The sequence below is a fragment of the Salarias fasciatus genome, chromosome 3 (assembly GCF_902148845.1).
Source record: "Salarias fasciatus chromosome 3, fSalaFa1.1, whole genome shotgun sequence".
In the NCBI taxonomy this organism is placed as follows: Eukaryota; Metazoa; Chordata; class Actinopteri; order Blenniiformes; family Blenniidae; genus Salarias; species Salarias fasciatus.
In genome coordinates this window covers 17,507,460-17,533,327 of record NC_043747.1, presented here as the reverse complement: position 1 = coordinate 17,533,327, position 25,868 = coordinate 17,507,460, and the positions used below count along the sequence as shown (strand labels likewise).

Below are 25,868 nucleotides of genomic sequence, written 5' to 3'. Positions count from 1 at the left end.
TGCGAGGCTGCCGTACAGTACAGGACCGTATTCATGAGAGACGGCGCTCAGACAAGCCTGCGCTCATTCCTTACGTAAGCGAATCGCCGAGGAAGGAGGGCGAGGAGGGCTGAGCACTAAACAAGCATAAATGCTCCAACAGGGACGCAGCAGAACACACATATGCATAACTACACACACACACATGCGGTACTATAACTTGAGGCAGTGGAGAAAACACAAAGGGGACTGATGCCGGTTGACAAACGCTCGTTCTCTGCCAGGAGGCACAATGGGGAGTTTTCTGAGAGTTTTTTTTTTTTTTTTTGGAAACACAGTTCTGGTTCTTCCTCAAAGGAGTTCCCATTTTACTTGTTTATAAAAGCTGTGACCACAGCCCACTAGGTATCATTGGTAACAATGCATCGCCTATTACAGGTTTTGCTTTGAGGGATGAACGCTTAAAGTAGTGAAAATTCTGTTTTCACAGTAAAACTAATGTCCACATGCTTTTCGTCGAGCATAAACACAGCTTGCAGTTAAAGTTTCTTTGCTGGAACAGTAGGAAAAATAATTTATTGGAAGTGGTTTTGTTTTGTTTTTTAATTAACGGGACTAAAAAAAAAGTGGAACAGATATCTATTAAATTAATCCAAATTTAAATAAATTGGTTGTCTGTTGGCTAAGTTTAGGCAGCTAGCATGTAAATACAGGCTCGCAGCTGCAATATGGTGGAATTTAGTCAAAGGAAGCTGAAGAAAACATACTCCTATTTTCTTCACCCAGTCCTCATTTATGAGCTTTAACATCAAACGGCTTTAATCTCTTTGTGCTTTCTTGTTTTTCGAGTCTGTTCAGAGCAAATGTGCTGCAGAGACGCTGCTTACTGTTGTTGCTGGGACGGAGTTTGAGGTTTCTCCTTATTCCTTTCACTCAAAAGTGGATTTTCACAGAACGTTTGGTGACTGTTTGATGTAAAGGCTTAAGCTTTTAGTTGCATCACTTGAGGGGTAAATGCATAAAATAGCTGCAGTACAACTGGAAAAAAAAGCAAAGTTGGCTGCCAGCGTTTCAACCCCCGGCTTGGTTTTCCTCCTCCCGTGCTGAAACAGGGAGGATGATTAGGATTCCAGAAGCAGGAGACGTGTTTACACAGAAATCTGAATTCACCAGAGCCTCTTTGTCTCCGGTTGAAGGCATGTTATATGTTTTCCCGTTTGCTCTTCTCACTCCCAGAGGATCTTGTTCTGTCGCCGCGCCTCGTCTTTTTAACCATTTCCAGGTGACGGGAAGCGCGTTTGGATGATGTTATTTCGACTTTTTGTTTATTTATTTATTTATTTATTTTATCCTTGGAACACATGTTCGGTTACATCCAGTGGTTTGAATGAACTCCCAAGATGCACGGCAGCCTCTTCAGGGTGCACTTAGAGACTGAGTGATGTGGCCACTCAGAGAGCCGCTCCGGGCTTTTTTTTTTTTTCTCCGGTTTGAAAAACCATCTGACATGTTTGAAAAGGATCTTTCTGTCATGGCTCCTCCATGTGTTTCTCTGTGATACCAGACTTTATTTTTTTATATGTAACATGAAAAATGTACAGGGAGGAATGGCCTGAAAGCACTTTAAATCAAAAAACAAAAGGTCACTCAAACATCTCCTTGAGATACTTCCATAAAAACATACATGTGGACACCTCAGGGAGGTTAAATAGGGTTTCTAGAGTTTATCTTACTAGGTTTTGCTTTCAAGATTACCAGATATAATATTTGATATAATATATCAATATAATTGCTTCAGTGTTGTGCAAAAGGTGTAATTATTGATAAATGATCTGAAAGTAACACAGGATGATCCGTTTTTCATATTTATTAACAAAAAATGTGTTTAAATTGATTGTTTTGTAGTGTTTTACTGAGCTTGTAAGCAAAATTTCATGAGTTTCTACCTTTTAATTCCATTAAACAGAAGTTTACTCCCTTTGTGTTGTAATACAGCAAAATATTGTGCTTCAGCAGGTGCCTGATTACATCTTGAGCAGTCCGGGCTGGTAAAATAGAGCCATAATAACCTTTTAATTTGAAATTTTCAGTTTTTCTTTGTTGTGGCACAGAGTATACATGCTGAAAATATTTATATTTTCACAAAACCAAACAATTATGAGTGAAAATTGCTCCAAACTCAGCATAAAGCCAATTTTAATGAAACCTTCTGGTTCAAAATGCAGTGAAAAGTTCACAAAACATCCCCTCTAACTGTTGCATTATGGGTATTTTCACAAACTCCCCCTGGCAGCGCGGCGTTGAGGCTAATGTTTGGTGTCTTTCATGGCAGCATCTCAGCTCCGGTCTAGTGTTGTGTTGTTTTCGCTACTCTTAAGAAATTGCGGGCATGTTTGGCCCACGAGCCTTATGTTTGACTCCTTTGTGCTACAGGAAGCTGCTCCATAGTGTTCAAAATTTACATCAATAAGCATAATCTCTTTGCTGCTTCAGATAAGTGATAATTATGGATGTTAAAGCACGCTGGATGACACTTTTGCAGCTTTTTTCTTCTTCTTTTAAATCCCTTTAACTCTCTAATATGTCATTTTTACTCTCTCAATGCATTACTGTTTACTCTCCTCATGGCTAAATCGTCCTAACACTGAACACTACCATTAAATCATCAATATTTTTTCAGCTTTGTTTCATAAATCACTTCAGCGACTCCATGATTTGTCAAAATGAATAAAACTTTTAATACTAGCATGTTAACCCTTTGGATTGGACTTTTTGACATAGTGACGGATTCCCATTCGTTTTTATGTTGGCCCATTGACGTCCGTTAAAATCACATAGTTCTCATCTTGCCGCCGCTGCAGTTTGAAAGCCTGCATTGTGCAACGTGAGCATTTCAATTTGAAGAAAAGTAGTGAAGTTTGACATTTTAACCATCATTCCACTATATACAAACAGCTCCCCCCCCCCACCATTAGATACCGATGCAGAATTTCTTTCAAGCGGTGTGACGGCCTGCCAGCTCTGTCCACCTCCATCTATCATGGAGTTACTTCTGCCTCGCAGTTCTTCAGGTGCAGGTAGGAAGAGGGATTATCCAGCATTACTGCTGTCAGGAGGTGCTTCTTCCAGGAATCACTCGGCTTCTTTTAGACGGAAACTTCTCAAGCATTACCGTTGCTTTCCCATCTTGTCACAGGGCTTAGCCAAGTCTCACCTCTTTCTTTTTTTTTTTTTTTTTTTCTTCTGCTTTCCTTCCTCACGTTTTCCTCCGTTTGCCGGCCGGCCCGGGTCGATAGTCGGGACGTGTTTGGGTGTTGTTTCTGGTTTCATCGACGCGGCCATCGATCCCGGGCTGACCCCTGACCGCGCCGCTCAGAGCGAGCGCGGGCGTTTTTTATGGCGGGCGGCCGACGCTTCCGCGACATGATGCCTGTATTGATTCAGCCGGCGAAGCTGCACGAGGTGAAGGTGAACGCCTTGGAGGCGGCAACGCGAAAACGCCATGCTGGTCTCTCTGTTTAGAATTTGCATTTTCTCCCTGTGTGCACAGTTTTTTGTTTTTCCAGGTGCTTTGATTTACTTGCTTATTTATCAGGGCGATTCCAGGTAGTTTCACGGCCACTATCAATTGTGTCAAGTTTTTTTTTATGAAATGAAACGGTTTCTGTTTAACTGGAAAAGTTCAGGCCTCGTCTCTCCTCCCCAGTTTGAACTGGTAGCAGTGAAAGTGGGCCAGTGTGAGGCGTCGCATCCTTAATGCGACCCGTCTCCCGCCGCTCTTCCTCCCAGCGGCTTCTCGGCTGCACCAGTGGGCCCAGTATGCATGTGGTCACATGGCTCTGCCGGATGACTTGTTGCGATCGCGCTGAGGCCGGCACATTTAATTGTGAGCGGTGAGGGTGGCGGGGGGGGGGGGGGGGGGGGGGGGGGGGGGGGGGCGGTTCTCACACGCAGCAAAGAGCTGAATGCAGCTCAGAAATGCTGCTCTCATTGCATTCATTCACAGGCTGACCTGTTTACCAACCACATTAGCAGTGAATAAAAGAGGCTGTAATAGTAACACTGAGGTGGCTGTTAGCTGCTGCTTTGTGCTGCTTCTCATTATGACTCTTAAATATCTGTAAAAAGCATAAAATCACGCAGGGAGTTTAATGTGTTTAGGTAGAATAACTTATTTTCGCCTCTTCTCCTGGTTTCCTGTTGTTAAACATGAAAGGCTGTGTTGATAATCCCGCAGCAGAGGCCAGACATGCAGGGAGCGAGGTGGCTGTTTAAGCCCTGCTATTGATTACAGGATGAGATTGGTCGGGATCAGTCTGACTGAGCTCAGCGGGTAATCGATCGTTCGATTACACACTGTCTGATTGTCCTTGAACGCCTCATGAAGGAGCGTCTGTTAATGGTCTCTGCCTGTTTGCCGCGCTAATTTGGAACCGAAGTGAGTGGAAATGTAGTGTTTTAAGTGTTGCTGCTTAAAAAACATCAGGTTTTATTTTGAAAATCCATACTTACATTTCCATCATTCTGCATTGAGTTTTATTTTGAAAAACACTACCATGAGTCCTTCTTTCCCATGCTTAACTCCAGTATTTATTTTTTTTAAATTTCGTTAAGCCTCATGAAAAACGCCTCACTCTATGGGTGTCTGGCGTCTGTTTTTAGCACCTAATGCACACAGCTCCACCCACTGGTCGGGGACCGGAACTGCAAAGTCACACCGAGATACAATACGGTGTTTTCAACATACTTTAAAGTCTTTTGTCTGTTTTCCATGAATTCAGATTTTAAATGAGGCCAGGATATTTTAATCATGTCTTTCAAAACACTTCTGGTGTCTCTAAAAACACTCAGTACCGCATGTGCTTGTGTGTGTTTGTACGTGTGTGTGTGTGTGTGTGTGTGTGTGTGTATGTGTGTGTAGTTGTGCATCTGGCCCTTTTTTTGTCTCACATGTTTTATTAACCTTCCGTTAAAGTAGCTGTTTCATAACACCTCATTACTGTCAGTTAAGGGGGTCTGGACACACACACACACACACACACACACACACACACACACACACACACACACACACACACACACACACACACACACACACTCCTTGCATAACTCCCTTGTCCCTGTATAAACTCTCTTGTGCTGCTCTGATCGCCGTCTTATTCAGCCTGGAAATGACAACACTTCCTCAGAAACCATGGCGACCCAGCAGCCCGACGCACAGAGGCCTCTGCTCCCGTCTCATCCTCTCCTCTGTGTCATTTGTTTCTGGTCAGGATTGTAATTGCGATGATTTCGCTTTGTGGCTCCGAAGCCAAGAGCCTGCAGAGATCAGAGAAAGGGGTGGGGGGTGCTGTTGTGGGGGAGCAGGCCAGACTTTGTTGGGGGGGGGTTGGGGTTAAAAAGATGAAGCTGTAAGTGGCATCGCTGCAGTTAAAATTTAAATGATCTCCCACCGTCTGGTTCTCGCAACATCAAACATCAAGCGCTTTTTTTTTTCCTGCTGTTTCCAGTCACATCAAACAAAACATGGCTGCTCTTTTTTTTCATTTAGCTGAGAACTTGTCCTTTATTTCTATATATTTAAATATATATTTTTTTTATTCCCGTGCTTTGTTTGTCTCTTCTGTTCGCCGATGCCTTTTGTTGGCTGACATTTGGCGTGCCACCAGGCTGGGAGCTTTTCCCGGGCCTGCAGAGCAGAACCACGGTAATCCTGACTCAGAATAAAACATTAGCTCTGTTTCTCTGCGTTGGCTCACTTTCCTGTTTTCATAGCGAGCGCGCTCGCAGACTGTCAATCAGGCCCGGCTTCACACCCCCGACTGCTACATTACGTGGATTTAAAATTGTACAACACTCAACCAAAGACAGTCTTGAAAAGCTTGTTGAACAAAATACAAATGCTTCCTATCATAACTGTGCTTTTGAGATTTATTCTGACAAGAAACAGTGCTCTTTCTCTTGCCACACTCTTTTTTTTTTTTTTTAGTTAATCCTGCTTTACTTTGTTTCTTTGATATTTATTTATAGAACATAAATTCACAATATAATGAAACAGAAAATTAATCATTTTTGATTCAGTCTTTTGCAGTTCCTTCAGTCTGGATGAGGCAGGTTGAGACGATGACATGTTTTTTTTATTATTTCTGGCTCAGAGAGAAGTGGACATTTGGGGAAACAGCAGGTTTCGTGTAATGGAAAAACTCTTTCCAGGTACACTTTGGGAAATGGAGGATCCGGTCTCTGGCTCGCGCTCGGCAGTAAATGTCAGGATGTCTCAGGCAGTGATTTACTCTCTCTGACCTTTAGATTTTACATCTGTCTCCTGTGCGTCTGTCACCACAATAGCGTTGTTTTCTTTTTATTATTTTTTATTTGCTTCAGTGGTTTTGTTGTGTCTTGTTAGTTTGTGACACCAGACTTGATTTAATCCAGGTGCTCTTCATTATGTAACTACAGGAGGGAGTAAGCTGTGTTTTTGTGCTTTATTGCAGTAAGTAATTCACTTCAGTGATCTTGGCAGACTAGCTGTATTTTTTAAATACCAAAGGAGTGGATTAAAAAAAAACTGCGATAAAAATAGCATTGATTATTATTTGTTGTGATATTTTGGGGTTATCTATTCTGAATAGCTTCAGTCTTTTTCAAAACTATCAAATACTTAATAATAATCTGAATTTTAACTCTTTAATTGCCAGTTTGATCCCATATTACTGATATAGCAGTATTAGATTGTTCTGTTATGAATTCCATACTTGATTACAGTTCAAATAGTTGTGGCTTTACCTAAAAGAAATGTTCATTGATTAACTTGATATGATTTGAAACTACTCTAATTGAGTGTGATCAGTGGCACTGTAGTACTTTTTTTCATTTGTTTCATAAATAAATTATCTTTACTAAAAAAATATTGACTTTATTGATTAAAATGATAACTTTCTCCAAAGTTAGCCCCAAGCATTATACATGCATTGATACATTTCACAGTGGCAATGTCAGATGATGGAACGTTTTTCTTATTGTGACTTAAACGTGCATTAAGGAGTTTGCACGTTTCATGCGAAATAAGGGCGCCTGCAGGCCTTGGGCGTAACTGCAGCTTAGTGAAACCCTCTCAAATTCTCCCAGTGCCAGACCGGCACTGCAACTTTCAAGTGACAATTTAACGCTGTTAGTGGTATTCGAAATGAATATGTTTGGGCACATTCTACACATCATTGAATATTTGTCACATATTTATGGTGGAAAATAAGTATTTCTAAAGTTGGAAAAACTCCTTAATGCACCTTTAAAGAAAAAAAAATCTTCTATTGTGATTCCAGTCGAGATTAAATCAGAAAATTAAAAAAACATATCCAAGAGAGTCAATAATCTGTGTTAAGACTGAACCTAAAAATATTTGTGATTAATGGCTGAAGTGGACGCTAAATTAATCGGATTAACCTGAGTGTTCACTGCTATCATTTCAATACTTGTCTTGCAGTACCACTTTGTACCACAAGATGGTGTCATGAGTCTACCAGGGTATCGGTAGAAGAAAAGTGCATTGATGCTGAAAGTTAAACAGAAGTGACACTGGACCAGCAGCGCTGTGAATTCAGTGCTGCTGCCTAATCTCGCCTTTAAACTTCACTGCTATGAAGGTCAGACTGAAGGAAATAAAAAAGCATTGAGCATGTTGAAGTCCATTAAGATAGAGGTGGCTAGATTATAGCATATAATCCCACTATATCCCTGTATTCCAGGCTGTTTTTGTGGCGTTGGTTCTGATTGCAGAGTTTTCCTGTGATCAAACGTTGACTTACATAAACAGTTACTGAAAGTTGGGGTTTTTTCCCCCCGAGTTCAACAGCTTTTCGAGACACATCGGTAAAATATCATTTGAAAAAACACACTGGCGAAAATCAATGAGAGGACTCGAGGGACTTTGGACAAGCGGCAATAAGCCAGACTGACTCACCAGTGGTAGCAGAGTAAAATTAGGCAGATATTGACTGAGGCAATTAAACTGTGAGGCTCACATTGGAGCTGCTTTAATCTTGAGGTGACAATACGTGTCTATTCAAATGGTTTCATCATTTTTCCTGCCGTTTGCTTTGCATTCAGAGACGCTCCGTGAATGCACATCCCTCCTAAATCATGAATGTTTTCTGCTGCAGCACGTCGCATCAGCACTCATGCTCGTGTGTGAGAATAAAACGCAGCAGCAGGTATCTGTCACATTAGCGGGACTCCAACCTGAGCCTTTATGTAGAATATAATCTAATTATATCCTTATATAGAAACCCTGCACTTCATTTCCGTTAGTTACCGTCGGACTGATTAGCTGTGATTATACAGGTTCCTCCTATGGAGGCGAGGATGAGGAGGGACTGTTCTTAAGAAGACACATTCTGCTTGCTGTGGTACAGCATGAGGTGTGTGTGAGTGTGTGTGTGTGTGTGTGTGTGTGCTTAAGTCTGCACGGCCGAACAGACGGTGCAGTAATAGCATTAGCTCATGCTCGCCCGACCCGCTGGAGGAATGATGGGTTTGATTAAGGACATTAATTAATACGGTTTCCTCCTCATGCGTCTAAAGTAAAACACACGGAATAATTCACCCCGTTACTCCATTAAATCCACGCAGCGGCATTAGGTTAGACAAACACGGCAGCGTATCTGGGCCCAGACCAAATAAAGCCTATTACTGGACTCCCCGGGGAGATGTTTGGGTGCAGCGATCAGACTGGAAGGAGGGGGTGCAGAACATCTCCGCACCTCTTTACAGAGATCACAGAGAGCTCCGGTTACAACTGTAATTACACACACACAGCTATCAAAACACTATTAGAGGGAAGAGCTTGTGTAAAGGAGGCCATACACCCAAGTGCTTGGGTTGTGCTATTCCATGCATTACTTTATAGAGATAGATTTGCATGGAGTGGTTAATCTGCGCGATGAGGAGGTTAAAGCCCCGTTTTGTTGGATGTATATAAACGAATTGCAAACAGACATGGAAGCTGAAGGGTTTTCACTTAGAATTGCATCTGAGAGACAAAAAATAACACTATTTCATTGTGTGATGAAGGTGTGCTGCAGATTGTGGAGATAGACCTCTTGACAAAGCTTGCCTTGATATTTGGATTTTCAGATTGCAGCGGTTGTTGGTCTGATATGAAGTTTTGTCCAAATATAGTGATCGGAGGATCATGGATGTCTAACGAAGCAGAAAAAGTCTGGGAAGCCCTGATCTGCAGCAACAAGCCAGGAAATCTGAAAAGGTGGTGTCGAACTACAAGCATGGGAAATGTTTAAAGTAAATCGATACAGTGGCTTTAACTTGTCACGTTCCCACTATTTCAGAGCTGCTTCTAAAACCAAATACTTCAAAAAGTCCACGACATGTCCGGAGTCGTCCTCGTCCCCCACCTCCTAACTCCTCTGTTTCCTCTGCGTTCCCTCCTCTCTACCTTGGAGCGAGATTCATTTTCTCGGTACGTCGCCATGACAACGCTCCCACGGCTCCCACGGCACACTTCCTTCCTCTTCCTCGTCGTCTTGATCATCCCCTCCCTCCCTCCCTCCCGCCGTGCCCCCTCGCCCCAAAACGATGGAAAACATGTGATCCAAAACTCGAACACTTCCTAAAATAGAGTAATTGAGCTCGAGCTTCTTCTTTTTTTATGCAACTTGTGCATGGAGATTTTTTTTCTTTTTTTTTTCTTTTTTTTGCATCAACTACATAACATCTCAGATTTTGAAATCATATTAAGAGAACTTACTGACATGACAAATCGTTTGCCCTCTAACGGTGATGTTTAAAATATAATTTTAAATAGAAATTTATGTTGCAAAAACTCTTATACTGTCCATTTTGAAACAGCTGTTATTTTTAATACGCTGTTAGCATGAGTTTCTGTGTATTCATTATAGAATAACTTCATGTATAAATGTGTATTTAACTGTAGCTATTGAGCATCGGCTACTTAACACACACACACACACATATATATATATATATATATATATATATATATATATACACACACACATTTGCATATACATAAACCATTTGTAAATAATTATATGAATCAATTGATCTGCATTTCATGGTAATACATGCATGAAATGAATAGATATATAAGCCATGTACACACAACTATATACATATGCTTAGAAATATACTTACAGCACATTAATGAAGGTTAACATCTGAAAAGTAAATATCTGATAATATAGATTAATATATGTGTGACTAGTAGAAGATGGGAGTTATATGAACACAAGATATATGAACAATATAGAGTTTAAAAAAGGATAGTGACAGTATTTAAGATACACAGACGTTGCATAAATTATATATGCATATAGCGCAATACTGTTATATAAATCATTTTTATCCACTTCAGCTGTGATCATATGAAGCCAATCTTGTAATTTTCTGTCTTTTGTGTTTTTTGTTGTTCTCCCCTCTGGTGCAGCAGACCAGACCAATATCATTTCGCCCTGCAGCTGACCCCAATGTGCCGGTGTGAGGAGACTAAGTGCCTGTGGCTCAGAATGCAGCCAGTGTGTGTGTGTGTGTGTGTGTGTGTGTGTGTGTGTGTGTGTGTGTGAGTGTGTGTGTGGTTGTGTTCCTGCAAGGTGTGTGTCGCCCAGACAGGGAGTGGTGAGGGCAGCCACGTCATTTCATACACAGAAACCCTACAAGCTGCAACTGACCTCAAAATCCCACGCGCACACACACACACCCAACTCTCCCGTCGTGCTTAGAAATAAAAATAAGAAATAGACGTTCATGCAGGCAGAGATCTGAGCAGAGATGGGGGGGAAACCCAGCGAGGAGCCGGAGGAAGGGGAAATTCACCCCTCCTGATTTATTGATGAAACCAGGCTGAGATGGAGAGAAGATGTAGAATCCGGGAATGTGAGGAAGGGACACGAAGGGAGGGATCCGACAGATGAGACAATGAAGAGCGGCCATCGAGGCAGCAGGAGGAGTGTGTGTGTGTGTGTGTGTGTGTGTGTGTGTGTGTGTGCGTTTGAGCATGTATTATTAAAGCACCGGGGCGTTAGATTATTTACCACAGCTGGAGGAGGAGGAGGTCGACGTCGATGCTCTCTCGGTCACACACACTGGGAAGCTCCGTCTCACCGTCGAGAGACGAGCCGGTGCGATCTGCGCCGGTTTGTGTAATTGAACGTCAGGATCTATTAGAGAAGGCGGGCGGACGCGAGCGTGAGGGAGCGAGCGAGAGATGTAAAGAGGCCAAACCAGTCACTTTTTATTGAAGCTGGCGTGTGTGTTTTGGTGTGGACCAGCAAATTAACAATGTTTTCGTGGCGACGTCAGGATCGATGTTTCACGTAGGCGTTGCCATGTCGCTCCTCGTTTGAACACACATGCAAATCCAGACAGTTTGGCAGCCGGTGGGTTTGTTTTTGTTTACCTCCGCCGGCCCCGCTTTTGTTCCTCCCCTCCTGGAAATGAGAATCGCACCAGTGATCATTTCATCGGAGGCGTGGGAGAGGCGCGCTTTCCAGGGCGCTGACCTGGGAAGAGAAGCGCACACCTCCCACGTGCACATATGCACGCTCTTGAGAAACACACACACACAGACACACACACGCCACATCACACAAAACCCAAAAATAACAAGCGTGTCCCACATTGAGGGCTCATTTCGGAACGAGACGAGCCGAGCGGCTTCGTCTCACGTGTTCCAGTCTGTCGGAGACCCGACTTCACTTCACTGCAACTTCTTCACACAGCGTGCACGGAACCAGTTTGAAACACACTCTACCTGACCTGCTCCTCCATAGAGGCTGTGTTTCCATGCTTTATTATGATGTTTTCACCTCTGATGGAACCAGATCATCCTTCACCCCCAGAGTCCGATCCGGTACCGGACCGGTCGACTCGCCTGCTCCCCGGGCTGATTAAACACTGACCGCTCCGCCACCAGAGGGAGGCGAGGCTTAACGGGTCAGTGCTGGGTCAGTGTGACAACTCCAGGTCAAGTTGGCTCAAGTCAGACGTCCTCGGTGTGGGAGGACGAGACCAACGTCACAGATTCAACCAACAGCAGGATATACGGCTTATATCCACTTATTTTTTTGCCTTCCAAATTCCCCCCGATGCTCCTCTCAGCAGTGTCTATGAGCCAGATTGCCTTTTTTTTCTCGAGGAGGGTGGGTCTGGGCTTGGCAAATATTACTAAATGAGAAATTATCTGTCCGTGAGCAATTACAATGGAAAGATTTTCACGAAAATAAAGTACTCTGTGGAAGATATGCCCACTTTGTCTGATTTAATGTCACAGGACGGTGGACGCTATTACAGTTAACAGCTTTCAAAAGGTTTAGTACAAAGGCGGGTTTATGATCAGAAATATGGGCTTCAAAGCTCACTGGAGTGTCTCAGTGTTTAAAGACTCTTACCTCTTGATTACTCTTCACTAAAGCAGTCCGCTACCTAATGTTTTTGTTTGGAATAAATAGAATGTGTTAATTACAGGAACTTTGTTTTTCCCCATGAGGAGGTTGTAAAAAGTATATTTCAGTCAACTCATCAAAAGAAGACATGTAAGGACCTAGAGCTACATCCAAAGAGTTAAAACATGCGAGCATTGGCTCAGGTCCAAAGCTAATATATTGCAAATAAATTGTATTTGCAGTAATTAAAAAAACACAGTATGTACACTGTAAATTATTTGAGCTCATGCTTTTTATCCCTGTGTCATATTTAGCCAAATTTGTAGAATGGAGTGGCTGGAGCGAGTTTTTCTTGACATGGAGATTTGCAAGTGTGAAAACGATATATTTTTTTCATCATTATCACAAAACTGTTGCATGTTCTTCTGCTCTTGTGCAGCGCTTCATCACCGCTCCAACACACATCGAAAACAATTGCAGCGTGCAAGGAAGTTGCAGCTCTGGAATCAAACCTGGATTCTCTCACTGTGAGGCTATAGTGCAAACCACTTCCCAGCTATTAATTGATTAAGCCATAATAAGGCCCAATCCAGTCTATCCTCACTCCAGGTTGATATGATGTATGGAGTACAGTAGTGCGTCATCAGCATATTTGATTTGGTACTTTTTGGCGCCTTCTGCTCGGCTTGCAGTGCAGGATCAGAGTGTATTTTTCGCTGGAAACGCCGGAGTGAGGAGGAATGATGAGAGCAGTGCAGAATCAATCATCGCATGGCGACGGAGGCAGAGACCATAAAACTGAACCAACGAGCTGAGGAGAGGAAAAATTTCCATATTGTCGCCGAGGATAGAGGCAGACATTTGCATCAGTGTTGGCATCAATAATATTGAATAATGGAGGTTTTCTCTGCACACGAGTCTTTTCTCTGGGTTATTTTGCAGTATATTCTCTCTTTTATTTGATTTTTTAAGTCTCTGACATTCACCTAGTGCGGCTTCATCACATGACACGCGCTGACAGTCCCGTCGCCTCTCGTCCTCGCCGTTCCTCCCCGTCTCCCTCTCGGCCCCTCGTGGTTTCTCTGGCCGGCGTTTCGGCTCGTTAGCACCATTTAGAAACCTCTTTCCGGCTCATTTGGCTCTTGGCTCGTCCCGGCCGCATTGACATTAAGCAGCGCGATGAGTGACTGCGCCCCACGGTGGACATGACACCTCGGTCTCCGTGAGGACCGGCGGCCATTTTTCCCCCTCTTTTTGTCTTTTCTTGTCATTTCCTGCCAGCATGACACTGTGATCTTGTCACCGTATGTAAATTTCCCACAGGGGGGCATGAAATAAAGAGACACAGTGTGTTAACTGATGTCTAAATATACACAACTGAGTACACAGTGTGTCAGATCTTATTTGTGTAGCCGTGTGAAACGAGCGACGGACTCATTATCGCCGCGAAGCAGTCGTGAAGTTAAACGCCGGACCTCTCCCTTTGTGTTCCCGTCCTCAGGTGTAGGTCAGGATGCCGCTGGTGAAGAGGAACATCGAGCCCCGGCACTTGTGCCGCGGAGCGCTGCCGGACGGAGTGACCAGCGAGCTGGAGTGCGTCACCAACAGCACGCTGGCCGCCATCATCAAGCAGCTGGGGAGTCTGAGTGAGTATGCGAAAAGTTCCACCTCAGGAGTAGGGCTGTCACGATTAGGAATTTTAGGAGACGATTAATTGTCAGGAAAAAAAAATCGCGATTGACGAATATGTTGTTATATTGGGGGGGGATGCGTGCGTCCACTCGCGGGGGGAGGGGTCGCAGTCGCGATGGGCACGCGCGCGTGTGTGGGTTGTTGGAATCTAGTCGCGGGCCTGCCTGGACGGTTCGTCGGGCCGTATTCAGCCCGCGGGCTGCCAGTTGATGATCGCTGTAGTATTAGCATTGGCATGTTAGCACTTTTGACCGGCACTGTTTTATGGCAAAATTAACAAATCGCTTCCTCCACGTCACTGGGCTCCCTTAGCTGGGCTGAAAACTGAAATGCATCCACAGTGGTGCCCTGGTGCGTGCCTTCGGAACCAGGACCTCCTCACCCTCCATGTTATTAGCGTAGCCTCGCTAACCATCCAGCCGAGACGAGAGGGAAACGGCAGGGTGAGCGAGGCTGCGGCGCTGCATGCGGCTGCTGCAGCTGGCGCTCCACCATGCCGTCAGATTCTGAGTTTTATGCAACTTTGTGGATAAAATAAATAATTCACGATAATCGCGAATATGAAAAATATTTGCGATTATGTAAAAAAAAAAATCGCGATTAACGATTATTGTAATAATTGTGACAGCCCTACTCAGGAGCCATTTTCAGTTTGCAGTGAATCGTGAGTGCCGTTGTCAAGTAAGAATGCAAAAAATCTTTGGCATTTTCACTCTTTCACGCCGTAATATTCTCGTCTGTGTCATTTTAAGTGCAATCACACCTAAAAACTAATGGATTCAGAGTGATATAACTGTCTAACACATCACTCAGGGTTGTATCAGGCTGTAATACAGCGTCTGTGGATGCAAGAAGAGAGAAAACTAATCTTCATAATGTGAATCCAGCTTGGTTCGTCGCTTAAAGGCGATCAGTTTTTATCATAAAAGCTTGCAAAATGACCAACAGTGGGTGAAAACGCACTTTTTTTCTGCATTCCGCCTTCCATCTTTTGATATTTCCTACCTTGAATTCCTTATTAGCAACCAGCCGTGGAGATATTCATAGCTGCTGTGTTTTTACCCAAGGAAAGATCATTCACTGGAAACGTGTGCATGCTGGGGGGGGGTATTTAAATTTGATTAACAGTTAGAGGCTGAATTATATTCAGCGACGGCTCCGTCTGCCACATGGTGGAGGAGATGGAGAAGCATGGCGGCTCTGCAGGTGTGTGTGTGTTGTGTGCGGTTAGGAGGTGACGACGCCACACAGGAAGACGGCGCCGCCTCAGCCTTATTAATAAGTGAAGGTATTTGTGCAGTTACAGGCTCTCTCGCCGGCTGAAAGGTGTTTCTCAGTATCGAGTGTGACAGGCGCACAGCGGGAGGCGGCCCGTCCCGCTGAGGGTCGACCTCGGATGACCTCTCTCTATCCCAGGCTGCCTCGTCGAAGCTTTTCGCGCCTTCACTCGGCTGTTTATTGACTGATTTTGTCGTTTTTAATTCGATCAAGCAGCAGATTACCAGATTAACCTTCTAGAATCCATCACCAAGCAGAAGAGGGTTACAGGAGGGGGTTGGGCTGTTTCAAACACCTTTCCATGCAGACTGAAGCTTAATCCACAGCGAGTACCAGTCTATTTAATCATAGAAATATTGCAGATGAGTGACAGAACTGTGATAATTTAAGTTCACGTCAACGTTATTTGCCAAGTGATATGGAGCCCTGCTGCACCGCATGGAAACACAAAAATCAAGAAAAAATTACCACAAAGACTGTAAAATGGCAGAGGGTGCTGTTTGGAAGAATAAATCTCAAGATCTTTGCATTTATTACAATTTGTTATTGCAACATTCTGGCATGATGACCTGATATCATGTCGCACTGACAGGTATTTTATGTGGTCCAATAATGTTCACTTAATGTTTTCAGAATGTTTTCTTTTATATTTTTAATTATGTCAGGAATTTGCAACATCAGAAATGTTTCTGCGGGGTGGTTTTATTTGACCTGTGTAAATCTGACCTTGACAGTCTGAAAGCCAATAATAACGATCACAGTGGCTCAATTCACCCTCTAGTGTCACAAAGTGGTATTACATGACAGAGCTAGTTTTTTCGTACAAAGTATAGAACATTTTAAGACGTAATGTTTTCTTTTTTTTAATCATCTTATTTGTGAATATTTCAAATTAAAAATCACAATCTATACCAGGTTGGTGCTTTGATAATGGCTTAACATTAAAATCCAGTGATGTGAAGCAAAGCTCAGCTGGCTGGTTGTTAAATGTGTGTGTGTGTCCTTGCCTGTGTGTGTGTGTGTTTGCCTCCAGGTCGCCATGCAGAGGACATCTTCGGAGAACTGTTCAATGAAGCCAACAGCTTCTACCTGAGGATGAGCAGCCTGCAGGAGCGGGTGGACCAGCTGGCCGTGAAGGTCACCCAGCTCGACTCCACCGTGGAGGAAGGTGAGTTTAACGACAGGCGCACACACCGCTCCTCCAAAATGACCTCTCCCACGGGGTCGCTCAGATGTGTGTGTGTGTGTGTGTGTGTGTGTGTGTGTGATTACATTTGAGCTTATTTTTCACTGTGATCTGGATGATGAAGTGTTTTTATATCTTGTAATTTCTCCGTGTTCCTCTGCGTGGGCGCATGCCGCCGCTTCCCCCTCGCGCCGTTATATTTCCATCACGGTTATTGAAGCACTCTGGTGTGTGTGATTGTGTTACAGCTTGTTTGCCATTTCCTCGGGATGATTAAATGTTATTAAAAGCCGGGAGTGTTTCAGAGTGGAGGCTTGATTTATATATTGATTTCTTTATGTGTGCTTGTCTCTGCTTCCTTTTTTCAAACTGGCCTGCGGCTTTTTAATGTCGGCACTGATCATTTATTTATGTAAATTCTCTTAAGATTTCATATTGAGCTGTGTGTGCGTGTGTGTGCGCGCTTGCCATTGGATCTTGTGAATATAAATCTAAAATTCAGCATTTTTTTTTTTTGTATTTTCTTTTTTATAATCCTGTAAAGTTTCACCTGTTTGTAGAACAGACACATAAAGAAAAGTTCTCCAAGGAGCAATTCTTCTGTACCGTCTTATTGTATTTTTTCATTGCAATCTTATTCTAAATGCATTTTTAGCTTCTTAAATTTGCATTTGGATTAATGACGTTTGCACTATACATATTGCAGAAGACTGAAGGAAACATGTTCAGCCAATCAGAGCGTTTCTAAAATAGGTCGAACTTTAGTTTCGATTTGGTGGTCAGAAACTCGAAAATTAAGTAAAATTTACTTAAAAATAAAGTGAAAAGTCTTGTGAAACACTGCTGATAGAACTCCAGATTGAAGCTGTTATGAAACGAAAGTGGTTTGGGATTAACACATGGACCAAACGTTAACCAAAGCTACCTTTTAAATAATCTGATTAACTTGCATCCAGTAAATGAAGTATCATCTTTGCTGATACCTCATTGTAGTCTGTTGGAGGCAGATTGTAGAAGCTCTCACTGGATTTAACATGAGTTTTAGGATATTTATATGTATTTTTAGACTATAAATTATGTAATAAGGATGTTCTGAGAGCTCTCCAAAGAGTTGGCTGAGATGCTGCGGACTACTTTGTGTTAGAGAGTGTGTGCGTGTGGATAACCTGTTCCACATGCAGCGTGTGTGTGTGTGTGTGTGTGTGTGTGTGTTTCTGCGTGCTGGCTGATAAATAAGCACTCACAGGAAAGCGGGCAGCTCTAAAAGTGTGTGTAGGTGTGTGCATTTGTTTGTACGATGCGATTCAAATTCATTATCTCCATCATTAAGCTTTTTAGTGTCTCTGAAGGTCAATTGTCTTAACGCAGTAATTGATAGACACACACACACACACACACACACACACACATACACACACACACACACACACACTGCTCTACGGAGGCCCCAGAGGCTCAAAGTGACTCACTTTTTAATGGTCCTGGCTGTTTTCATCCTCTTTTATTCCTCCTCTTCATCTTTCTCATGTTATTCTTCCTGCTTTTCTCCCTTTCCTTCACTTCCTCCTTCCTCCCTTCATCGCCTCTTTCCTTTCTTCTTCGGACAAATCCTCCCATAATGCCTACTTCTCTTTTAAGTCAGTCCTTTGTTTTTCCTCTCCTCCATTCATTTTCATTTCCTTTTCCTCTTTTCAGTTCTTTCTCCATCACTTCCTCTTCCTCTTGCATTTATTTTCTATTTTTTCTTTTCTCTCTTTTTCCTCAGTTCTTTTTGATTCTCTTTCTCTCTCCTTTCTATTTTTATTCCCTTTCATTTGTGTATCCCTCTTTTCTCCCTCTCTTCATGTCTTTATTCTTTCTCCCTTTCTCTTTTCATCCTCTCTCTTTTCCAGTTTCTTATTGCTTTGCTTCTTTTCCCCATCCATTTGTTTTCTTTATACTCTTTTCTGTCTACTTCTCTCCCTCCCTCTCTCTCTCTCTCTCTCTCTCCGTCCCTCTCCCTCTCTCTCTCTCTCTCTCCCTCTCGTTTTGCCGAGTCATTCTGCAGACAGTTAGCTCATCAGATGGAGCGGAGCAGACAGCAGTGGTGGAAAGGAAAAGCTCAGCAATCCTCCGTCTTATCCCTCTCTCTCTCTTTCTCTCTCTCTCTCTCTCTCTCTCTCTCTCTCTCTCCTCCTCCTCCTTCCTCGCCCACTGGCAATCTTTCATCTCCCCTCTCCTCTTGTCTCCGTCTCCATCCCTCCTCCTCCGCCTGGCCTCGCTCTCTCCATCATTCCCTCACTCTGTCTTTTCATCCTCCACCTTTTCCATCCCTCGCTCCTTCCTGCTTCATTTCCATTCGCTCTCATTCGGACGATCTCTGAACCGAAAGCGACACGAGAAAACGGCGGCTCTTTTTAACCGTCCAGACAGGAAGGGGGGCAGGAGGGGGAGGTGAAGAAAGAAGAGTGAAACTCTCTCTTGTCCACACTGTCCTCGTCTCAGGGGTGTCCGACCGCTGAAACTTGCTGATTCAGATTTCCTATAAAATGCAGCAGAAGCCGATGAGACGCTTCATGCTGGGGTTCGGGTCACCGAACAGTCCTGCTAATTACATTAATCTGCTCATTACGCAGCCGATTAGCGAGTTTGTGCGAATCGTGCAGAGAGGAAGAAGTTAAAAACACAGAGTGGAGAGGAGGAAGAGCAGATCTGGTCAGAGGCGGGGGGGCTGGGGGGGGGGGGGGTCTCTTTGAAGATGTGTCTGAATGAAAGTTGCATTAGCTGCTAGTTTTGTGGATTATTCATTTGGCCGCAGGGACAGAAGCTTAGGAAGGAATGATCAAACAGCGAGCAGACTGGAGTGCGCGCACACACACACACACACACACACACACGCACACACGCACACATGCACACACAGATGGATAGATCAAACAGCCAATCGAGCCTCTGTTTCTCCAAAGTCTCTGCAGTCGGAGGTTAAACCGGTCTTTTCTGCGCTGAAATCCATCCACAAACACACCAAACCGCCGCGTATCGGTACAGAGAGTTCGGTACATCTCGGACATATGTCACACTGACGCGGTTTAACCTTCTCATGCGCTGGCTGATCCTGCAAGTGTGTGTGTGTGTGTGTGTGTGTGCGCACGTTCAGCCATCTGCCAGATCCTGGATAGCACTGCGATGGTGTTAAATCTCCTCTGGGGTTAAAGGATTGACACACATACGTGCAGTATTTTCCCTCTGTCTCCCACTCTCGCTTTCCCTCACCACACACACACACACACACACACACACACACACACACACACACACACACACACACACACACACACACACACATATACACACAGTACCAGACTGCTGGCAGTGTGTGTATGTGTGTGCATGTAAGATATTTGTTAAGCTGACGCAACAAGCTTCAAGAGTAATCTGTCCCCGCTGTCCTATTATCACCTTCTTTGTGTGTGTGTGTGTGTGTGTGTGTGTGTGTGTTTGTGTGCGCATATGTTTTGTGTCAGAGCAAACACATAAACAGACGTGTCGGTACATAATGAGCCTGTGGAGTGTGTGTTACTGTTGGGACTTACAGGCTCAAAGAATAGTGGGGTTTTTTGGGGGGTTTTTTGTTGGTGTTTTGGAGTTTTTGTATGAAGTCATGTTTAATCTGTGTTTCAAAAATTTAGATATTTTTTCAGGTATTATGTGTAGATTTGCAACTTTCAAGCAAATCATTGCCAAGAAAATGTAGATTGTAGGTAACATTCATGAGTGATTGGTATAATGGCTGCACGATATCTCACAGTTTTATTGTTATTGTGCTATCAGAATCTGTAATAGTGACAGAACTAATCATTATAGACTTGATAAGAACAGAGTTGAAACAAAATCAAGAAAAATTGACTTTGATCTCTTGTTATTTTGCCTCTGTAAGCAATTCCCACAATGCTTTTCAGTAAAATCCATGAGGATATAAATCTTGAGGTCAAAGCTGTAATAAGGAAGGTCTGGGAAAGCTCAAAAAAATAAATAATTAAAACCAGATTTTTACTTCTAAGGCTAAAAACACACAAACCAACTGGTCTCAATGTGTTTTCTCGATTTTCTTTCATAGACAGATGTTTAATTTCTGTCTCGATAACAGCTTCCTTCCTTCCGTCTGTGTTCCAGTCTCGCTCCAGGACATCAACATGAGGAAGGCCTTCAAGAGCAGTACCATTCAGGACCAGCAGGTGGTGTCCAGGACTTCTGTTCCCAACCCGGTGGTGGAGATGTACCACCGCTGCGACAAGCCTCCACCGCTCAACATCCTCAGTCCCTACAGGTCAGCCATTTACTCCGATTACATCGATCATCGGAGGACTCCATTTTTTTTTTTTTTTGTAAATGTCTCCTACTTCCTTGATCTTCCAGAGACGACAAGAAGGACGCCCTGAAGTTCTACACCGACCCGTCCTACTTCTTCAACCTGTGGAAGGAGAAGATGCTGCAGGCCACCGAGGACAAGCGCAAGGAGAAGCGGCGGCAGAAGGTGCGCCGTGTGAGGGAGTGTGCACGTGGTTGAGAGACTGGGTGGTTGCTGGTGAATCGGTGTGACTAAAAGTAATTCATCCTCTGCTTTAATTTGCAAATCTGTTTTTTTTTGTTTGTTTGTTTTTTTTTTTGTTTTATTTTCCGGCCTACTTGTGTCATTTTTGCGCTGCGGTTTCTGTTGATGCATTCCTATTTTACTGTTCTCTCCATCGAGCTTTGCTTTGTGTAATTGGTTATTGATACAGCAGCAGCTGGGGCAGGCTCATTACGGCGCCTAAGAAAGGAACGTAACCGAGGGGGAATGCAAATTTTAATCACTTTAAATGAAATGCAAACTTATTTATGCGACGATGCAATCCAATTAAAGCTGTCACAGTGGAAAAAAACCACAGGATTTAATTGCAGTTCTGTGCACGTGGGGCTACTTGATGGGCGTCAGAAACACAATGCTTCTCCTGCAAGTGGAAACGTTCATGATGCAAACAGCAGCTTATCTTCGATGCTGTGCATGAAAACGGAAGAAAGAACCAAGAATAAAACCATATTGATATTCTGTACCGTACTCTATAGGTCAGAGCTGTCAAACTCATTTTAGTTTATACAGCCCAGTTTCATGTTGAGTGCTTAAATAGTGCCATGATGACCTTTTGAATTTCAACTTTCAAGTTGTGACACTGAGTATAAGTTTAAGTTTTGCCAAACGTTTCATAATTTGTACCAAAAATGGCTGCAATCTCAACATAAAGCCAACTGTGATGAAACTTTCTCATGCAAAATGCATTAATTGTGCAAAGAACTTCACCTATAGCTAGTCCAATCAGGTTCATCAGGCCTTTTTTTTGTATTCATGGTTTGGATTCATATACACAGGCCAACATCACGTGACACTTCTGAGGAAGGCTGCAGCTTGGCAGCCGAAACATGTCAAGGTAGGAAAAATAACCACTGGCCTGTGTATATGAATCCAAACCATGTTCACCTATAGCTGTTGCATTATGTATGGTTGATTCCCCCTGGCAGCATGGCGTTAAGGCTATCTCTCGTATGCTAGCAGTGAAGTAGCTAACGTACAAGGCAACATAACTGATATCTCAGCTCGAGTCTCTGTTTTTTTTATGTCTGCTACCTTGAAGAAAGCTGTGTTGAGAAATCCATGCTTTCTACGCAATGCTGTAAATTTATATAGCCATTTCCTGGGCCGGACTGGAGCCTGTTGTGGACCGTGTTTGGCCCCCGGGCCTTATGTTTGATCCTCCTGATATAGTGTTCATACTAAAAGGTTAGAAGACAATTCTTTTTATTACAGATGTATCTATTCATCCTGATTTATCCAGCAATGGCAGTACTTTAGAGTCTTTCTGGGTTTTAAACTCTTTTTTTTACTTTCTGTGAACGTCGGTGGTATTCCCCTTTGATTACAGAGGAATTAAAAGTTTCTGGATGAGCTGCTTCCCTGCTGCTGCTGTACACGTTTGCTGCTCTTGTATTGGGTTGAGTTTAATGCTGCTCATATTTTTCTGTTCCCTCCCTTCAACTAAAGAGCGAAAACAGTCCAGATCCCCCTTTTAGAAACGGGAAGGAAGACCCTTCTCTGCCGTCTCCTCCTCCTTTAACTCGATTTTATCTGTAGTCACCTGGCCATGGAAGACCCGCCCCCTCCTCTTCCTCTTCCACCTCCTCCTCCTCCTCCTCCTCTGCTCAGTCTAACGCACCAGCTTGTCTTTCTCCCATGTTTCCATAGGGCTGTCCGGCCCACCCTGACAGGCCCCACTCCAGACAGGCCCCACCCAGGAGCCCCCTGTCCATCTCTGTAAGACAACCCCGACCCCCCCCCCACCCCGAACCCTCCCCCCTCCCAACCTGCCCCACCCAGAATCCCCCTCTTCCTCCTCCACTTATTTACCCCTCACATCTGTATCCCGACCACACTCAGGTTAGGGGATGGCTGAACACTGGTAAGGCAACGCACACACTCAGACAGGTACACACAGTCCCACACACTCCCTCGTGTTTGTATCCGTGTGTGTGTGTGTGTGTGTGTGTGTAACGTCACTTTAGCTTGCCACGCCACCGTGTCTCTAACCCTCCGTGTTTGGTTTCTGTGGCCGTCCTGTGCTCCCACACCTTTTTTGGCTCTGTCGTCCATCGTGAAGTAGTGTGTCCGGGGTCGTGAGTAGAGTAGTGTGTGTGTGTGTGTGTGTGTGTGTGTGTGTGTGTGTGTGTGTGTGTGCTTGTGTGAAGGAGCTGGTGACGGGGTCCATTTCTTTCCCTCTGCGGTTGCTTAAACGAGCGTAAAGTGACAGCGTCTCCTCTCCTCTGGTCTTGTTTCCTGTTTGTTTGGGTCTTGCAGGAGCAGCAGAGGCAGGTTGAAGATCCGGGCAGAGAGGTCAAGAAGGTCGGTCACGTTTTCACAATTCAGGACTTATTATGTCTGCTCTGTGAAGCCGCACATCGGCTAATTGTGATGCATCTTCTGTGTAAATTATCACTATCAATTCATCACTGTGGGATATCGCTTTAAGACAAATAGCTAATGTGACACATGTGTTTAATGAGCCAGGAAGAATCAACCCTCGTGATTAAAAGTGAGGAGCTGAGACCGCCGTCTGTACGAGGAGAGCTTTATCGCTCAGAAACCATCTCTGGAAATTGTGTCTTTAAGCCATTAGCTGAAGCACGGCGGGCCAGACGCTCCTGTGTGTCGGCGGTCCCTGGTGGGGTTTAGCGAGGTGCTGATTCTCCACAGTGGACGCGCTGAATGCTGATGGGTTGTAAGTTTTGTTTCTTTGTCCTCGAAGGTGCGTAAGGCTCGTAACCGGCGTCAGGAGTGGAACGTGTTGGCGTACGACAAGGAGTTCAGACCGGACGCCAGGCTCACCCCCTCGCCGTACCACGGCATGTCCTCCGAGGGCTCCCTGTCCCCCGACAGCAGGTAATAGAATAAAAATCAAAATTAAAGTAGTGGCATGGGATTTAGGAGGATTTGGCTTCACTGGGAACAGAAAAATTTGGAAATTTTTGGAAAGAGTTTTAATGAGTTTAGCTTTTTTAATTTAGTGATTGTACCTCTGCCTCAGTAATTGATTCCCCACTGTGAGGATTGTGTGAAGGTGTCTGCTGCCCTCTTCTGGAGAATCCAACAAACAGCACATTTATTCATATTTGATGTTTGTGGAGCAGCTTGAGATTCAAACCTGAATGCAGAAGTTTAGCAAGGAATAAAATTTGTAGAAACATATGTGATGCTTTGAGGAAATCAAACCAAAAATCGACCCAAACGTCTTTCTTCCGCTCGCAGATCCATGGCGTCCGACTCCTACCCGGCCAGCCCCAACCACCCCTCCGCCCAGGCCCCCGGCGCCGCCCACCCAGCCGACCCCCACGCCAGGGACCACCTCAGCGCCGCCGCCCAGACGCAGTCGCTGGATCGCGGGCTGAGGCCGGCGACCCAGCCCCCCGGCGCCGCGGGGGCCGGAGGCCGCCACGTGGCCTCGCTGGGCAGGACGCCATCGGGACACGGCGTCCCGGCCGGAGGAGACCCCACGGTCAACGGGCCGCGGCAGCCGTCGGTCAAAGACTACCGGGCCGGTCACGGGTATGTAGGACCCTGAGAACATCGCCATCTTGGAATCATTTGAGTAAAGTCAGTCATCTGATGGTCTTCTTCTTCTTTTTCTTCTTCTCCTCCGTCACCAGCGGTCAGCCCTCCACCATCCCGGAGTACTACATCCCCCCGGCCCCTCCCCCGCCTCCCCCGACCATCCCCTCCGCTCAGACCGCCTTCGATGCCGCCGCCGCCCCGCCCTCGGCGGCCGCCGCCTCCGCCGTCCCCCCGACCTCGGCCGCCCTCTCCCGCCCCTACTCCCCCTCCCCTCCCCCTCCGCCGGCCAACTACGTGCCCTCCCCGTCGCACCCGCCCTCGGGGGCCCCGCCCGCAGCCCCGCCGCCGCCCCCTCCCGGCGGGGCGCCCGCCGCGCACCAGGCCCACCCGTCCCCGCCCCACGCCGCCGTCGCCCAGGCGGCAGTGGACGCGGCGAGCTCGGCCAGGAAGTCCACCATGCTGGGGATGATCCCCATGAGCGACGCCCGCTCAGACCTGCTGGCCGCCATACGTAGAGGTAAGAGCGCTCAGCGCCAGACTTCCAGAGGAAGGAGGCGTCTTGTTCCAGGTGATGCATCACTTTGACACATAATCATCTCGATTTAAGGTACAGTGATACTTCATCAGTAGGCATGAAGCCGAGAGGTTCAGCTTTTCTTCCTCCCCCCCCCCCCCCCCCCCCCCCCTCCTCCTCCCCAGGTATCCAGCTGAGGAAGGTGCAGGAGCAGCGGGAGCAGGAGGCGAAGCGGGAGCCGGTCGGGAACGACGTGGCGACCATCCTGTCGCGCCGCATCGCGGTGGAGTACAGCGAGTCGGACGACGACTCCGAGCTGGACGAGAACGAGTGGTCCGACTGAGACCACCGGAGAGGAGGAGGAGGAGGAGGAGGAAGAGGTGGGGGAGATCAGGGCGGGTGGAGACAGCAGAGCGGGAGGTGGGAGAAACGTGAAGGGATTCTTTTTAACGTTCATCCATGACATTTTAACAGACGTTACCTGTCAGTCACGGCGCGCAAACATTCAGCCACATGTGGGTTTTTTTTAGCTTGTAAACACGCAGGACGACACATCACACACACACACCCCTCATCTGCTCATCTCCAACCAGTGAAAACCAAACTCACCCCACCCCCACCCCCCACCCGCACATCCGAGAAGAGATCATTAGCAATACGACGGCCGCGTGGCGCTGCAGGCGGGAC

At 45.2% G+C, this 25,868-nt stretch overlaps 1 protein-coding gene across 2 annotated transcripts; it reads left to right on the top strand.

Annotated features, from left to right (window-relative positions):
* Nucleotides 1-13,893: 13,893 nt before the first annotated feature.
* LOC115386099 (wiskott-Aldrich syndrome protein family member 3) lies at nt 13,894-25,596 on the top strand. Of its 2 annotated transcripts, XM_030088312.1 has the most exons (10): nt 13,894-14,041; nt 16,399-16,533; nt 20,704-20,857; nt 20,947-21,064; nt 22,808-22,876; nt 23,417-23,461; nt 23,865-23,998; nt 24,365-24,661; nt 24,763-25,184; nt 25,367-25,596. In XM_030088312.1, exons 1-10 carry the CDS (start codon nt 13,909-13,911, stop codon nt 25,522-25,524), a joined length of 1,665 nt encoding a protein of 554 aa, XP_029944172.1. In that variant the 5' UTR covers nt 13,894-13,908; the 3' UTR covers nt 25,525-25,596. The 2 variants fall into 2 exon arrangements, with proteins under 2 accessions (XP_029944172.1, XP_029944173.1); XM_030088313.1 differs by lacking the exon at nt 22,808-22,876.
* Nucleotides 25,597-25,868: the final 272 nt, after the last annotated feature.

Coding starts and splice junctions, on each gene's coding strand:
- LOC115386099 (XM_030088312.1), top strand. CDS start 13,909: ATGCCGCTGGTGAAGAGGAACATCGAGCCCCGGCACTTGTGCCGCGGA. Junction 14,042..16,398: donor CAAGCAGCTGGGGAGTCTGA/GTGAGTATGCGA, acceptor GTTTGCCTCCAG/GTCGCCATGCAGAGGACATC. Junction 23,999..24,364: donor TCCCTGTCCCCCGACAGCAG/GTAATAGAATAA, acceptor TTCCGCTCGCAG/ATCCATGGCGTCCGACTCCT.